The sequence below is a fragment of the Harpia harpyja genome, chromosome 11, assembly GCF_026419915.1.
Source record: "Harpia harpyja isolate bHarHar1 chromosome 11, bHarHar1 primary haplotype, whole genome shotgun sequence".
Lineage (NCBI taxonomy): Eukaryota > Metazoa > Chordata > Aves > Accipitriformes > Accipitridae > Harpia > Harpia harpyja.
Window position 1 is genome coordinate 12,944,329 of NC_068950.1, and position 15,972 is coordinate 12,960,300.

General features: G+C 39.2%; 1 protein-coding gene across 1 annotated transcript in view; it reads left to right on the forward strand.

Annotated features, from left to right (window-relative positions):
* The window catches only part of HMCN1 (hemicentin 1), a 211,653-nt gene that overhangs the window by 68,247 nt on the left and 127,434 nt on the right, over nt 1–15,972 (forward strand). Inside the window, exons 11-12 of the mRNA XM_052801508.1 lie at nt 4,027–4,302; nt 15,492–15,633. Coding sequence (XP_052657468.1) covers nt 4,027–4,302; nt 15,492–15,633 — 418 coding nt within the window. The remainder of the gene's footprint in view (nt 1–4,026; nt 4,303–15,491; nt 15,634–15,972) is intronic.

The following is a 15,972-nucleotide window of genomic DNA, read 5'->3' on the forward strand; positions in this document are numbered from 1 at the left end:
TAGGCTGGAGGGACCTTTGGAAGTTACCTAGTCCAACTCACAGCTCAAAGCAGAATTAACTTCCAAGCTTGATCATGTTTCCCAGGAACTTGTCCAATCAAACTTTGAATGTCCCCAAGGATAGAGATTTCACAAGTTCCACGGGCAGCCTTCAGTGCTTAAGTACCCCCACTAGGAAAATATTTTGCATGTCCAGTCGGAATTTCTCCTGGCTATGACCACAGGCTTTAGCTTTTTTTTTTTTTTTTGGGGTGGGTGCGCTGAGAAGACTTTAACTATGTAGTCTTTAAAACAACCCACTTGCTAGTTGAAGAGGATGACTATATATCTCTTCACCTTCTCTTTTCCAGGCAAAGATGTTCCTCTCACTGCAGTATGAGCAAATCCAAAGAAACCAGTGTGATATAACTGATTCCATGCAAGGCAAAGTTTGTAGAAAAACACCCCTCTTACACCAAGTGGTAAATTTGAGGAGAGGAACATCCTTTTAGTCACACCAAGTACTCGAGTAGAACAGTAACATCAATACTTACGCAATTCCTAGCTCTAGAGCACTATTTTATATTTTGGCTACAAAAATCCTTCAGGCAGATAGGGTATTCCCATATGCTTATTTCAAACCATGTTTTGGAGGACAAGAAGCTGTTATATTCTGCTCCAGAAATTGTGGGCATAAAGATTCTTGGTCTGGAAATTGCAACCATCCTCCTTCTCACAGAGAAAACAAAGAGAATCCTAACTCTTTTCTTGTGATGTTGGTAGCACTTGAAAGTCAAGAGTGACGAGGGGAAAAATTCCTGTATCCTCTCATTTACAGAGCACTGAGAGATCTCCTGAGACTGACTCACTATGTAAACATGAGCAATTAGTTCTCTTTTGAGCCATGCAGAGGATTAATGTGAGGGAGATGCTTTGAAATCCTTGTATACAAATATTTGGAAGAAAATTACTTGAAATTGCTTCTTTAAGCAAAGTAAACAATCTTTTCAAGTATTCTTAGTTTGCCCAGCTGACAGTGCATCACAGATAATCCATTTTGTCAATTGCTGTGTGAAAGGTATTGGAACTGTGTCAACATTTTCTAGTTTCAGAAGAAGCAAATGCTTGAGTTTGACTTTGTCTTACTAGTATTAAATCTTTAAAATGCCATATGGCTTGTTAGCTTGTGCAGGCACCTTAAATAAAGTGCTGGTAAATAAGTGCTCTAAATTCTGCTTAGAGTTTGGCTGGGGGATTGCTATGTGTATGCACTATTGTGGTAAGAGGCTGGTGTAGTGTAGTCCAAAAGATGTTGTGCCCCACTGGACTGACATTCAAAATATGGGGATTTTAGTCCTATACTGGCCTTCATATCTCTCTTTTTTAAAGTTTCTTTAAGTAACATATGCCCATGGAAAGCATTAGAAGATTTTTCTTTTCTCCCAAACAAACCAGAACCTAAAGTGCAGGGGAGAAACTCCATTCTCGGTAAGAAAGGGTAGCTTTTCTTGACTCTCCTCTGCAATTGTTAAAATACACAGCTTTGGTAATAAGGGTGATTGCTGTTAGGGACTGTGCTTATAGAAAAGCAGAGCTGCACACCCAGCATGCAGAGCGTATGAGTGATTCATTACTATGCAGAGATCTAGCATAAAGCTTGTGAACCTCATCTGAGACCCCACATGAGACTTAAATGAGGAGGAGTTATGGCTGTCTCTGAGCTTAGGAGTAACTTTCACCCTTAATAAACACAGACATTTTTTTTATTCCTGTTATCCTTGGTTTTCCTAGGATAATTGTTTTGTGGTGTGTACTGATAAAGATCTGGTCTTGCTCTTACAGCTGTCTTATTTCTGCTAAAGCATGCCACTCAGAATATTATTCATTGCAGATCTTTCTTTTTTTCAAGAACCAGTCTGGGGAAAAGCAAATGGAATATATATATGATTTTATGCATAAAGTGATACATAGTGTATTTTCTTTCTTGAACATTTAAATGTTGCCTCCTTTACCAGTGATATCTCAAGAAAGATCAGGATGACTGCTCCTGTTTTAAGCATCTGTGGTTTCAAAGTTTAATTCCAGTGCAAAATCATTGCTTTCTTCCAGGAGTGTGATAGAACTGTACAGATGAGTAGAGTGGAAAGCAAATAATAACAAATAGTGGAAGTTACAACATAAAATATGTGGAGATAGGAAGAAAAAGATAATGAAATTACCAAATATTTGAATGGAAACTGTTAAGGGATGTTTTAAGAGCTGCTGCCTAGAGCAGCTCCAGCCTAGGAACTCCTTCTGTCTGGCTGCTGGAGCTCAGCCCCGTGCGCCCTGGGATCTGAGGGTCTTTGTCCCAGACCCTTGGACACGGCTGCTGCTTTCCTGTTTGCACATTCGTCAGTAGCAAAGCTGAGCAGCTATCACAGAGACACATGAAGGGGACACTGACACAGCTGGCTCCACAGACTGCCACAGACAGGGTGCTGCCTTTAACAGCAGCTACATGTAGGACTTGCATAAAGCATGGGACAGCCAACTCCCCTCCTCCTCCCCGGCTGGTAAGGATTGAAGCTCACTAGTGAGAGCACATATGCACTGCTCTCTAGAGCCACACACACATTTACAGATCCCTTGAGTAGTGGCATGGCCCCTCTGTCTCCCCGATATCCCTTGCCCAGATCCTGGGCCCTCTTACCTGCTTCTTGCCAGCTGTTCCAGCTTGAAGTTTGCCAACAAACTGCAACCCCCTCACCCCTGCACAACCGGTTTGGGGAAGGTATGGAATTGCCTGAGATCCTCACTGGCTCCAGTAGCTGGTATTGAGACCCCCGTCCCTCCAGCAGCTGACGCCACAGGTCTGGGATGCCTACACCCCCCGGTCTGACTCCAGTAGCTGGCACCCAGTCTGCTCACACTGGTCCCCCCAGTAGCTGTCACTTAGTCCTTGCAGGACACATACAGAAGGGGTAGGGAGTGAGATTACACAGAAAGAGAGTTAAAAAAAGATTTAAGAAGAAGACAGAACAGACTGTGGTGATCAGGTGCAGGGATCAGTCAAGACACGACTGGCCATGTTTTAATGCAACAGGCCCCTTTTATGCCCCTTTCTACCTACTTCCTCCTTTGCTCCTCTCTGATTCACTTCTCCTGCATATTCCTTCATCAGCTTGCATAGTTTGACAGCTTCCCCTGCCATATGTGGGACCCTCAGGTTTGTGTCCTTATCGGTTGCAAAGTCTAGGTTGACTTTGAAAAGATGCTTGTGGCTTCTTGATAGCCCATCAATTAGCTTGACGAAATTTGTTTCTTGTCATTGTCTCTGTTATTGTTCATCTGTCGGGTTTGTGTGTCTGTATACTCTGGTTATTACCTCCCCTTTACCTTATCCCATTTGACAAGGTCCTTGATCAGATAAACTTAAGGGAACAGATGCTCTCTCCTTCCACATTCCCTTATAGAAACCATCATGGAAAGAACTTAATAATCATGCTTAGACCAGCTGTTGACTTGGTTTCATTGTTGCTATAAGAAGAGCTTTCTAGTAACATGTTGGGGTTTTTTTTCATGTAAAGCCTGTAAAAATCTAGTGCGTAGCTCAGATTCTTCCATGTGTGGTCACATCTCAGTCAGAGATCACACTGAGATGTGGTGGTGGTCCTGTCTCTTCCTTCTGTTGCTGTGGCACTCTGATCTCTTGTTGGCTTTCCCCAGCACAAGATGAGCTCAAAGAACACAGCGCTACATCCTCTCTCATACATGATGTGATCTTTCATCCTATGTGATATGATAGTTTTGAGCTAAGTCAGGTGTGTTCTTGTGATGTAAGCTCCTGTCGGGTAGCTTGGCATCCAGGAGTGAAGATGCTGCCCTGGGTTCTGTTTCATGGCTTCAGCAATGTGAAATTAAACTAAATGTTAAACAAATGTTACATTTTATATTTTTTTTAAATTCTATAGTCTACTTGAAGTTCTTTATCAAGAATTCACAAATGAAGCAAAGGTTCCCAAATCTTTTTCTCTTACGATTTTGCTCCTTGTTCTTTCTACGCAGAGCCTCCACCCATGATTCAGGTTCCTAATAATGTCACGGTTGTCCCTGGTGAAGGAGCCATCTTGACCTGCCTAACTTTAAGCACAGTGCGTTACAATCTTACCTGGCAGAGAAATGGCAGGGATGTGAGGCTTAAGGAGCCCCTGCGAATAAGGATGATGAGCAACCTGTCTTTAGAGGTGAAGACTGTAAAGCTCACGGATGCTGGCAAGTACAACTGCATCGCTTCTAATGAGGGTGGATCTACCACAGCATCAGTCTTCCTTACAGTGCAAGGTAACAAGGAAACTGCATGTTAGTTAGATTTACTCTGTCATGGTTTGTATTTTCTTTATCTTGTGAGCTGTCTCTTTAATAAGTCTTGTACTTTATTTGTGCCTGTTGATAAAACTGCTTGGAGACTGACGAACATTATGTAGTTCTTCCCTGTTTTAAAAAGGCAGTGGGAGTCACCAAAGAGCACTAGTGCTCATTTTGTGAGACTGCCTTGTACTGTGTGTCTCTGAGCTGTGGTTTGATCCTCCTCCTGTAACTGCCAAATTAACTGCTGCACAAGTGAATGGAACCTGAGGTAGTTTTGTTGTTAGTGCCTCCTAAAGAGTAGAGCACAGAAATAGCTACGCATGTGCATACCACTCCCCAATATTTGTAGCCAACCTCTACTTTGAGAAAATTTACAGGCTGGCTATGTGGATTAATTTTATTTTTATTTTTTTCAGTGAAATTATAACTATAATTATGTATGTATAACTAAATTGGTAAAAGTTTCTGTGTTCATTGGGGTTATTTTATGTCTCTTTATAAAAGAATAGTACTTTTAATTTTTTCTGTGTATCATGTTATTGTATCTGGTTTATAGTGCTAAGCTATATGAAGGCAAGGACTTTAAAAATGTCAGAAGTGAAAATGACAGTATGGCTGAGACCAAACAAAGTCTAGATCTGTGCTCTTGCTGCATACCAGGAACAAATTTAAAAAAAAAAAATATGTATAAAAGCAGTAATCTCTCTTGGAGCTAATCCTCTTAAAATTTGAAAGTACTGCAGGTTTCTCTCTGTCTGTCTTGGTCGTGTGGAGGTTTGAACCTTTGGTTCCTAGCTACCCATCTGTGGATAAGAAGAGGCAGAACTCAAAATGTTTTAGAAGGAAAACTATTCTGTCTGCTTGTAGGTGACTGTGACAGGATTTCTGCTTCGTGATGATATTGGGTCACATTCTGTGCAGAGTGGGTAGCCTCATTAACTTTACTGCTGTAATTCTAGTACTTTGTTAACTGATGGAAAACTTAGAATTATTGAAAGAAGAAAAATTCAATGGAATTGCCTGGCTTAAGGTGCTCCAAAACAGAGAAAGGTCAAAAGTGGAGTTGTAACACTTACTAATGGGATGTAGTTTTTCTTATAGGAAGAGCATACTGGTTTATCAAGGTGGAATAACTAGGTGTGCAATCAATTATGTAGGACCTATTACAAAATACAGCAGAATGAAGTGTTTCTTCATTGATCTGTTTGAATTACCCTTAGATGGCTACAGCAGAGTATAACTGTTAAATTTCTAGCAAGGCTGAAGGCAAAAAAGCCATGAAAAAAACTCAACGCCCCTACGTTTGGAAAACTTTGTTTTAAATTTTACAGGATTTTTTCCATCAAGACAGTCATTCAAGCATGTCAAAGGCAGCAAGAGAAGCCACCCCCTCCCTTGTTCATCTCTTCCTGGGATTTAGATTTTCCTCCCTAATGTCTGTAGACCAGCTGGGAGCTTTAACACAATGACCAAATCACTTCTGGCGGTTTTTTATAGTAAAATTAAAGAAGTTTACTGCTGTCACAGCAGAATATTGAGTTTCAAATCACTTATATATGTAGAATGATTATATCAAATATTTGGGAATTACGTTTTGGCTGGTACTGGTATTGCTAACAGCTTTAAAAGATGTCTGAGGTAACCCTCTTGGACAGTTTAGATGGGCTTAGTTGAGAGTCTGAGTTGTGTTTTCTTTCATTTCTGATGAAAGGATGCTTAGAACAGAAAAAGTATGTAGGAAATGCTAAGCTACGGCTGAATTCAGATTTCTGCAGTGGTGCATGCCTCTCTTTGTTTGGAAAAAGTAATCTACTGGCAACCTTTCAAATGGCTATATGCAAAAGCTGAATGGTGTCAGGATGGTTGTATGCCCTATTATTTGTGATCATTTTAGTTTGCTTGGACAACATGATTTCTGTCAGATTTCTGGAGGTGCTCTGGTGTGTGATTGTGTCATGTACAACCCGTAGTGCTTGATAGGGTCTAGAGTAGTATTCAAAAGAACAGTTTATTTTTGGCAGGAAAAGAGTAAAGGGTGGCTGTATTTAAGAAGCAAAAGCTTTATAGTGTTGTCATTATTAACATTCTGAAGAAGGAAATCTGAAGTCTTGTTAATAGATTGCGATGGTTTGTGCTTTATGTAGTTGCAAGTAATTCGAAATGTCAAATTAAATTCATATTGAAGCCCTTTATTACTGTTGGGACAGTTCCATATAGATCTCTGAATTTTGGATCATAAGAGAATAAACACTGTTTTCACCCCCATTTTCTTTCTGGAGTGGGAGTTAAGGCAGAGAACAAATGTTGGTAGGTCTACAAATAACCCAGCATCTGCTTTACATGCTTAAGTGGACTGTAGTAAACCCTCATTTTGAAAGCTTTCAGTTTGATGCTGCTGTTTATGAAAGAGAACATTCATCTGATTTTTTTTTTTTTTTTTGTGTGCCAGCAGCTGTACAAATACAGATTGAAATCTTGAATGAGAGTTGACTTTTTCCCCCAGTTGTGTTCTGTGTTAGGGAGAACATGCTATATAAAGTCACTAATTGTCCCACACTAATACTGAGCACAGCTAGATGAAGATCCCGTTTAAAACTTGTGCCTACTTGTGGAGGAGTGGTGTACTGCTCAGGGTAGTCTGAAAGGTCACTGAATGCAGTTTTATAAGTTTCAATGAGTATAAGCTTTTGAGCCTTCTAGGTTATTATTGGTTACTTATTGGTGCTTATTGAGTGCTATGACTAACTTTTAAAGTACTTGCTCATCTTTGGACCTTGTTAAATGGTGGCTACATAGTGTGAATTGTTCAAGTCCTTCCAACAGATTGGTCTTATATGGAAACATAAATGAATTTGTAAGGGCAGTCACTACTTTTTCATATGCTTCATATAATTTATCAGAAGCCTGGAGGAGTGTATTGCAGCTGTGTGAGGCTAGAGATTGGCCAGGAGTGTGAAACATTGGTGATGCTATAAACTTTTCAATGATATAATTTCTCACTGATGAAGGAAATTCCATAAGCATGTAAACTTTTTCTTTCCAGTTTGTTACAGTCTTGTAGGCAAAATATGAGTTTGCTATATGCATATTTATCAGGTTGACTTAATATGGTGTGTTTTGATAGCTTGATGTTTTGTTCTTGATGTTTTCATACACATAAGTGATATTGATTGAGGGGGGATTTTGAGGAGCTTATGCTTTTTTTTTTTTTTAGTTGAAACAGTGTGCATGCTGAAGAGATTGATGTGTGGTGGTTTTTTTGTTTCCTTCCCCCTCCAAGAATTTCAAATACACAATTAAAACCCAGATCCCTGAAATTCAGGTGATGCTAAATGTGATTTTATGGTAGTCTTGGTTTTGCATGTTTTCTGGTGTAAGTAAGTAAGAGTAGACAATGAAGCACTTTTAATGGTTGCAACTGTGTTTTCCTGCTACAACACAGCTGTATAGTATGTAGAAACTTTTAGGGCTTTTGCTTGTGTTTATGTTGGCGATTAGTAGAGATGTTTGAGTTTAGTAATCTCAGCATACGATGAATTCCAGCAGTAGATTAACAAGAACTGAGGCAAGACTGAACATTTGTCTTATTGGGAGCCATCTAAAGTAATCATCTGCCAGCTGCTGTGCATTGAGCTCGTTGATGAACAGCATTCAGGTCAGCATACTATTCAGATGTATTTCTTTATCTGTATGTACAGGTAAAATAAAATCATACATGCTGTAGTTACTGTTCTGCCCATAGCATAGTGGGTTTCCTTTACCTGCTTATTTAAAAATGTTTGAATGCCTGTCTGTTATCACCATCACAACTGAAAGGCATTTTTAGCACCTGCTTAGAAGTAGCACTGCTAAATAATTCAGTGTGATCTGTGCTAGTGGCTAAGTGCTAGAAGCACCTAAGCTGCACCTGCAGGAAAGAAGCAGACATACTATGTGTTCCACCTGCCCACATAAGAAGTAAAGTGTATGTTTTTTTGGGCACTGAAGAATTGTCATTGCTGTAATAACAGTCTGCTAAGGGATCTTTTGTAAAGCCAATGCATGGCAAGAGTACTGTCCTACTGTATGAATGGAGTCAACTACATTAGATGTGCAGCGGGGTAAAGTGGGACCTATTAGCCTGACAAGATGCAAATGTGCTGTCTGCTGTAGGGAGCTGATGTGGACACTTACCAGCCAACCAATAGCTTGAAATCCAGGTTAAAAAAAAATTGCTCAGGTGACAATGTATGTGACTTGGCTCAACCAAAGCAATGGTAATACTTAGGTACATCCCAGACAAGGAGCAGAAACCAGAACTGAACAAAGGAGCAGAAACCAGAACTGAACACGTACAATAGGACCTTCAGCATGAATGTACTTATATGTGGAATAAGTCCAGGAAAGAAACTGTCTAGATGAACAAAAGGTAAATCACCTCCTTGGCATAACCCAGTGCTTTGTTCCCTGAATTTCCTCTGCTTTTTTGTCTGAAAAGAGACAATACAGAAATAAACATCTTAGTCTTTGAGATAGCTATATAACTGATTGTGTGAATATCATTCACTTAGATATACGGATACACACTGTAATAATGGGCAAGGAGAAGTTTGTTATACTGTACTGATTTCTTTAAACATGGAGAAAACAAGAAAGGGAATGAAATTGAAGTATTACTGCTTTACTTGCTATTTCAAATTTAGAAAGTTAATTAAATGCAAGGTATCTGTCCTGAAGAATGAAAAGGAGTTTAGTGCCTTCTGTGGTTCTTTCCAGGCTGTTATTTGGAACTGTCTGAGAAGATGAGTTCATGGTTGGTTGGTTTTTCTTTCAGGCTGCATATTTTAAAGATACTACCTCAAATCTGTTATCACTGTGACACTTCTACCCCTGTTAGAACAGGAAGTAAAACAGTTGAACTCTCAGCAAAGTTCTTTGATGCAAAAGTCACTATTCTTTGAAAGAAAGAGAGCTGAATCAGTAGGTATCCTAGGTGCTAATTATAATTCACTGCAGACTCAATGATAGTCATTAAGCTATTTTTCAGAAACTAGACTCTTGCACAGGAAATGCAGGTTAGCAGAAGAGTCAGGAATTGTCTGAGCAGCCTCTCTGGAGTTCTCTGCCACTCAAGAAAATTAATGAGTATCCCCAAGTTCACCTGTCTTCTCCACACAGCTGCCGTTCATAAGAGGTTCTTTTCTACATTTGGTGAAGGGGAACTGATGGGGAAAAAATTGTGTTATTAGACCAATCACTCTCATGGCCTGATTTCATGAGTTGGCCTGAATTTATTGTTTGGGGAAGTCTCTTTTGATGATATTCACTGGGTGAGATCTCTACAGGTGAGTACAGAAGTGGGACAAAGAAGCCCTTTCATCTAGCTAGAAATATCTTTAAATTTTCTGTGTCTTTTAGATAATTTGTCACAAATTCAACTAAATAAGTGATGATTAAGCTTTTGTGATTTTTCATAGTATTCAGATCATGCATCGTAGGAAGAGTTCTTACTCCAAATAATTTAAGTCCTAACTTGATGAAAGATAAAAAATTAGGGTATTAAACAGGAAATTAGTGTCATGCATCTTAATTTCTGTCATTTGATTTCTTGCTCATTGTTTTCTTGCTGCTTTCTCACAGAAAATGTAGGCCTTTAGAAAGACTTCTAAGAAGAGTTTTGGAGGAGTGAAACCATAACGTTCAGAAATTGGTATTTCTAGATGTCTTCTGACCTGCACAAACCTCTGGTTCAAGGCAATATTTTACACAGATCTCTTGGAAACTATCTTCTTGCAGGATATTTGATCTCTGTTACTGCAACAGTTAATAAAAAGCACAAGGAAATCATTAATTAAAATATTAAGTATTGTACTTGTAGCTATAGGAAAGGTGTTGGATTGGTGACCCTACCAGGAGGGCTATGTGCAGTCCTTGTTTATGCTCCTGTGCATTACCAAGTTCAATTTACACGTCAATAAAGTGAACTGTCTCTCATGTGAAGATGGGGACACATCCCCTGAGAAAAACCCACTAAGTTTTGGATGTCAAAGTCCCCTATTTCACTTTCTGTAATGTACTGATTTTCCAAGATGCTGTTTCTTTATCTGCAGCATGTCAGGGCTGCTCTGCTGGAACAGGAAGCCTTGACTTTTTCATTTTCATTTATAAAGGTGTTCACCAAGTGTTTTTTTTCCTGAGTCTACCAAGTTCTAGGGCTGACACTAACATAATGTAGGTTTTTAGACAGTTTGAGATCAAAGCCATTCACTTCTGTTTATATGTTTCCCTGTGGAAAAAACTAAGGCGTATCTATAAAACTCACAGTAACACAAGAATTAGTAGACATCACTGTGGTCACACAGGACTTTGGTCTGAAGAGAATTTTTCACACCAGCACTACAGTTCCTGTATTACTAAAAGCAGGGCTTTGTGATAAGCATCTGCTCTTGCAGTATCTTGGTAGTTAGGATCCCAAGTAGGTCAATTCAGACCCTTTTAATTGATGCAACAGGAATGGGTTGTAACTATAGAGAACTACTAGGGAGCAGACTGGACAGAGGGATGGGGCTCCATCTATTCTCTGCCAGTATTTGTGTGTGTGTAGGAGGGTCTGGATGGTCTTGAGGAAGTGAAATTTTACAAAAACCAAACCCTTGTGAAAATTTGCAACAAACATGGGCAAACTGCTGCAGTGGTTGCGTTCTTACATGGTGTTTTTTTAATCTAGATACATTTAAATAGTTAGCCTTGTTAATGCAATTACTTGTCAGGTGAATAGGTTGAATCATTCAGTTTTCCAAAAATGTTCTTAGTGTAAAAGGTGGGAAAGAATCTTGAGGGTGCTGCACAAAAATATTGATACTTTGAGTAATGATTCAATCAAATATCATCTGCAGAGTGGCTTTTGGGGAAAAATTTCTCTCAAAGAAAAAAATGCATACAGAAAGTAGTGAAAAAGCATCGGCAGTAAGTATGTTTTTTACTAATAAAGACTGATAAGAGGGTTTTTTTTATGTTGTGTGAAATAAAAATTTGGTATTTGCTGTTCCTTTTTCATGTTAAGTTTAACTGCTTCAAATGGTTTTAATGACTATTAGGGCCAAGGATGGTTACAACTATGAATGCTTCAGACTCTGAAATTCTCACCAACCTTCTTTCTCTTAAGAAGCGTTACACATGATCTGTGTTGTTTAAGAGGTTTTATTCTGCAGCCTTGGCACTGTAAGGAGCTTGTGCTTCTCCTGCCCATGTATGAATCTTTTCCCCTATGATACAAAGAACAAAGCAAAAGAAATCAAATTGACCTGTCACACAAGAAAGCCTGTTCTATGTGCCTGCCTGGTTGCTGGCTGTTGAGCAAGAAAACAACGTGGTTAATTAGTGGCAAATGTGGCCTCACTGATTCTAGCTGGTAGCTTGAGTATTACAGCTATAGATACTGCCTTTTTTTTTTTCCAATTAATTTCATTGCTTATGTATTAAATACAAATATTTCTTCCATCTTCTTCTGCTCTCCTGGTAATATCATTGTGTGAAAATAACTGCGTGGACAATGGTGTGCTGCCAAAGCACGATGTGTAATTGCCGTCTGAGACAAACAGTTCCTAATATCAACATGAGAGGAGACCTTCCTGAAGACCAGAGCATGCAGAATATCTCCCAGTGTCTCTTGGCAGGATTTAAAACAGAATTTAAATAGCTGAGAAAGCTGTGCACATCATGAATTACTTGAGGGACTGTTCTGTAACTTGTATCCATTTCTTGCCTCTCTCAGCCCCCTCGTATCTGGATTTAATCCTAGTACTTCTGGAACTATGGTTCTGCCTTCTTCTGGTGCCTTTCCTGCTCAGAGGTTTCAGAGCCGTTATGAAACACAGCAGTGACTTTTCAGGACCCTGCAGCTTTTTATTAAATCTACTCTACAAGTGAAAACCTAATGAACTTGGGGAAGGTTAATGGCCATAAATTTCAGAAAGGAAATAAGGCATTATATGCATCTGTTTACAATTTTGCAAATGTGTGCAAATCAGTTGCTGTTTATTATTTAATTCATTCTTGTCTTTGGCAGTATAGCTGTCTGGTTTTGCATACACTTTTACTTACAGATCTCAGAATCCTTTACAAGCTCACACAGCTAGTTAATGACTGAAAACAGAGTTATCAAGTCCTGGCAATAATAGTTCTGCTTCCCAGAGCACCAGGTGCTATACTGCATCAAAGAGCCTTCCTCAAAACAGCAATTACATTTCTCTTCGAAAGAGGGGGTTAATGTGCTTAATAGGGGCATGCAGATAAGTTTGCATGAAACACTAACAGATGTGAATTATTCATGAAACTCTAACACAAAATATTTTATTTAAAAGTATGCTAGAAAGGTTAAATCAAAGTTATGTCCATACCTGTATACTGATGTTACAACTAATTATATTTCAAAACTAATATTTTCCGTGGTAACCTTGCTCTCCTGTTTAATAAGATGTATTACAGGACAAATCATTCTATAGTAACTGTGATTGTGGCAGACAATAAAATGTCTTGTATCCATGGGACACTTAGGTACTTCCCTGCCTTCCAGCTGTAATGTGTTGTAATTAGTCCATATTATCAAGTGAAGTTGGACCTGCAGAGGCACAGATGCCTTGTTAAAGTCAGCATGTGACTCAATCGATAATATCTTTAGATTTGCCAACCTGTATTTCCCAAGCCTATGCTACTCTTGGTAAGCCCTTCCATGTAAAAGGTGAAGAGATCTCCTGCTGTTCTTACCTGTGCTCTTAATTTGATGTTTGAGCATTTGAAAATCATTTAATTTCTCATTATCTCATTTTCTGTCAGTCACTAATCCCCTCTCATTAGGTGTGCTGAGATCATGAGGAATAAGATTGTTTTCTGAGTTCTGTGTTTTAATACCATTTGCTTAAAAGCCTGCTGACTAAACCCCATGGTGTTTATGCCCTGCAAGGAGGCAGAAGCTGCCTCGCTTCTGTCCTAGAAGCAGCACAATCTTCTGCAGGGAGATTCTTCTTCCAAGCCAGAAACACTGTGATTTTTAGTTAGCTTTTTAAGCAAATGGTATTACAACACAGAACTTAGATGATAATCTTCCTCCCCACAATGACAACGAAAAGGGCATGGTATTAATTCTTCCAGAAAGGCAGTTGTAGTAGCACTCTGAATTGTTTCTGTTTGCATTATGACAGACTGAACTAGAAAGATTTATGCTGTTCACCTAGAAGTTGCATAGCATCACCCCTTCATCTTGTCCTCGATGGATTATGCCACACATAAATAGATTGTGTGTACTGGCTCTTACATACATTTTTCCTTAGCAGCCACAAAAATGTGTCAAATGTCACCTGAGTCTATAGGAAGGTGTAACTCCCACTGAAGCTAATAAAAAAAGCTATGCAGAGCAGCCCTGGATTCAAGGTAACCTCTGTGTTACATGTATTTAGCCTCTTTTACTCTCCCAAAAGGGAGAGTTAGGCTTAGGCTTTTCATTCTATGGTTGCCACTAAAAAGATCAGCTGCAGAGGAATACTTGTTAATACAGTGCGTGATTCACAAGAGGCAAAGCTCCTAAGATGAAGATTGATACTACTGATCTAATAGTAGCCAGTTTCATGCCATAGTTAAGATGTAGTACTAACTGCTGCTACTTCAAGTTGCTACTTTTTCATCCCTTAAGTGATATGGATCATTTTCTTGCCACTCTAAGCAAGACAGTCATATGTACCATAGAAGAAAATGTCGATTGCCACAGTGAATTGTTCTGGTGGTCTTTTTGACTGAGGAAATCTGTCTAAGGATATAAGTGCATGAATTCTATGAAGTTCACCTAATCCCTTTTCTGGTGAAAATGCAGCTGAAATCCATAACATCCACTGGCATGGTTAACACTGCAGATTCAATTGTCTTCAACATGATTTTGCTATTAATTTCTTTCTGTGTGTGTGCACATAGATTGTCACTTTTATTTTTATCACTCAGGTTATATTCTTACCATTGGCATGCCTGAAGATTTGTGGTCATTGGCTTTAGCTTTCAGGAGCCTGCACAAATTTGTCTTACATTTATCAAAATTGGCTCTGCTGCTGCTTTGCTGAGTTTTAAGCATGCATTAAAAATTCTAAGTTAATTATTACATTCAAGTTGAATCCATGTGAAACCACTAATGCTCTCATAGTTTCTATTCAGAATGATGCCCTTGTACAGCTTATGCCTATTTCAGCCTGGCTTTGCCACCTTGATGGATCATGTTGGTGAACTTTGCTTGGTTCTGGCAGCTTTTTGTCAGAATTGGTGCCCTCATTTGGGAGCTCCAAATTCTGCATCTCAGAACAAAGCTAACTGTGTAGGCCTGTGAATTAACTTGGTCTCCGTACCCTGAATCCTGACTTGCATACCTATATAAAAGTTAGTATGTGTTATGCTGAGGAATTGGTAGATTATTCTAGAGGAAGCGAGAAATGAGTGGGCTCTGAACTTTATCAGGATTGTTTTGACGTGCGGAAAACAGACTCCACAATCAGTGAGATTGTAAAGTAGGTATGTTTATTCAGCGCTGGGCCGCACGGGGGGTAGTCCCACCGAAGTCGTGCGCACCGCACTCGGCAGTTTGTCTCAAGTTTATACAGTCAAGTGTTACATATTCACAATACACCTATACATATGCATGACCTATCCCCGCTCCATATTAAAATTAGCTCCGAGAGGTCATTTCCATAGTCTCCTCTCAACTGCGCTTGCGCAGTGCCTCTTTATGGTGGTCGTCTGGTGGTCGCAGAGATGAAGATAGATGACTCCTCTTCGTCACTGCTAGTAACCTTTTTTCTTGCGCAGGCTCAGTGATTTCTTGGTATTCACCCAAGCCGCAGGACCAGTCTTAGCTGGCTCTTGGGGCCTGCTCCTGCTTCTTATCAGGAGCTGTCTTTACCTCATTGGCTGGTCCTTGGGACTAGCTCTTCTTATCAAAGACTGTCTTTGCCTCAGCTAATTTCAACAATGTAAGCGCTAAACATCATCCTTCATCCCCCCTTATTATGTCTACTGAGATTCTTTTGACTCCCCTTGTCTCAGTTTTCTCACTATAGAGCTGTTTGAAAATGGGAATAAAGTGATTGTTATAATCTGTGTTTTCTAAACGTATATTTTTAATTGCTGTTTTTTATTTCTTTTACTAGAACCACCTAGGGTTGTCATTTCACCGAGTAATCAGACTTTTACGGAAGGCTCTGAAGTGTCTATCAGGTGTTCTGCAACAGGTTATCCAAAGCCAACAGTAGTATGGACACACAACGATATGTTTATTATTGGGTCAAACAGGTAGGGGTTATAGCTTTCTCTATTTATTTGTTTTCCTATGCGAGAGAAAAGTTTTGAAGAATGCCAAAATATTCTATTTCTTCCACAGGAGTCTGAGTTTTGGAAATAGTACTTCAACCTTCGCTTTTGTAACTCTTTAATTTCAATTTTCTCGTCTCTAAAAGAGAAATACTTTAGTTCTTTTCTTCAGAAGGCTTTTTACAAGATTAATTTAAATGCTTTTCACAAAATGCATTGATATTCTCTGGTAGCTATAATAATACTAATATTATTGTTTATCATGAGAAAAAAACAGCAATACTTGTTTGTAAACCATCTGGTCATGCTGCTGCTGTTGCT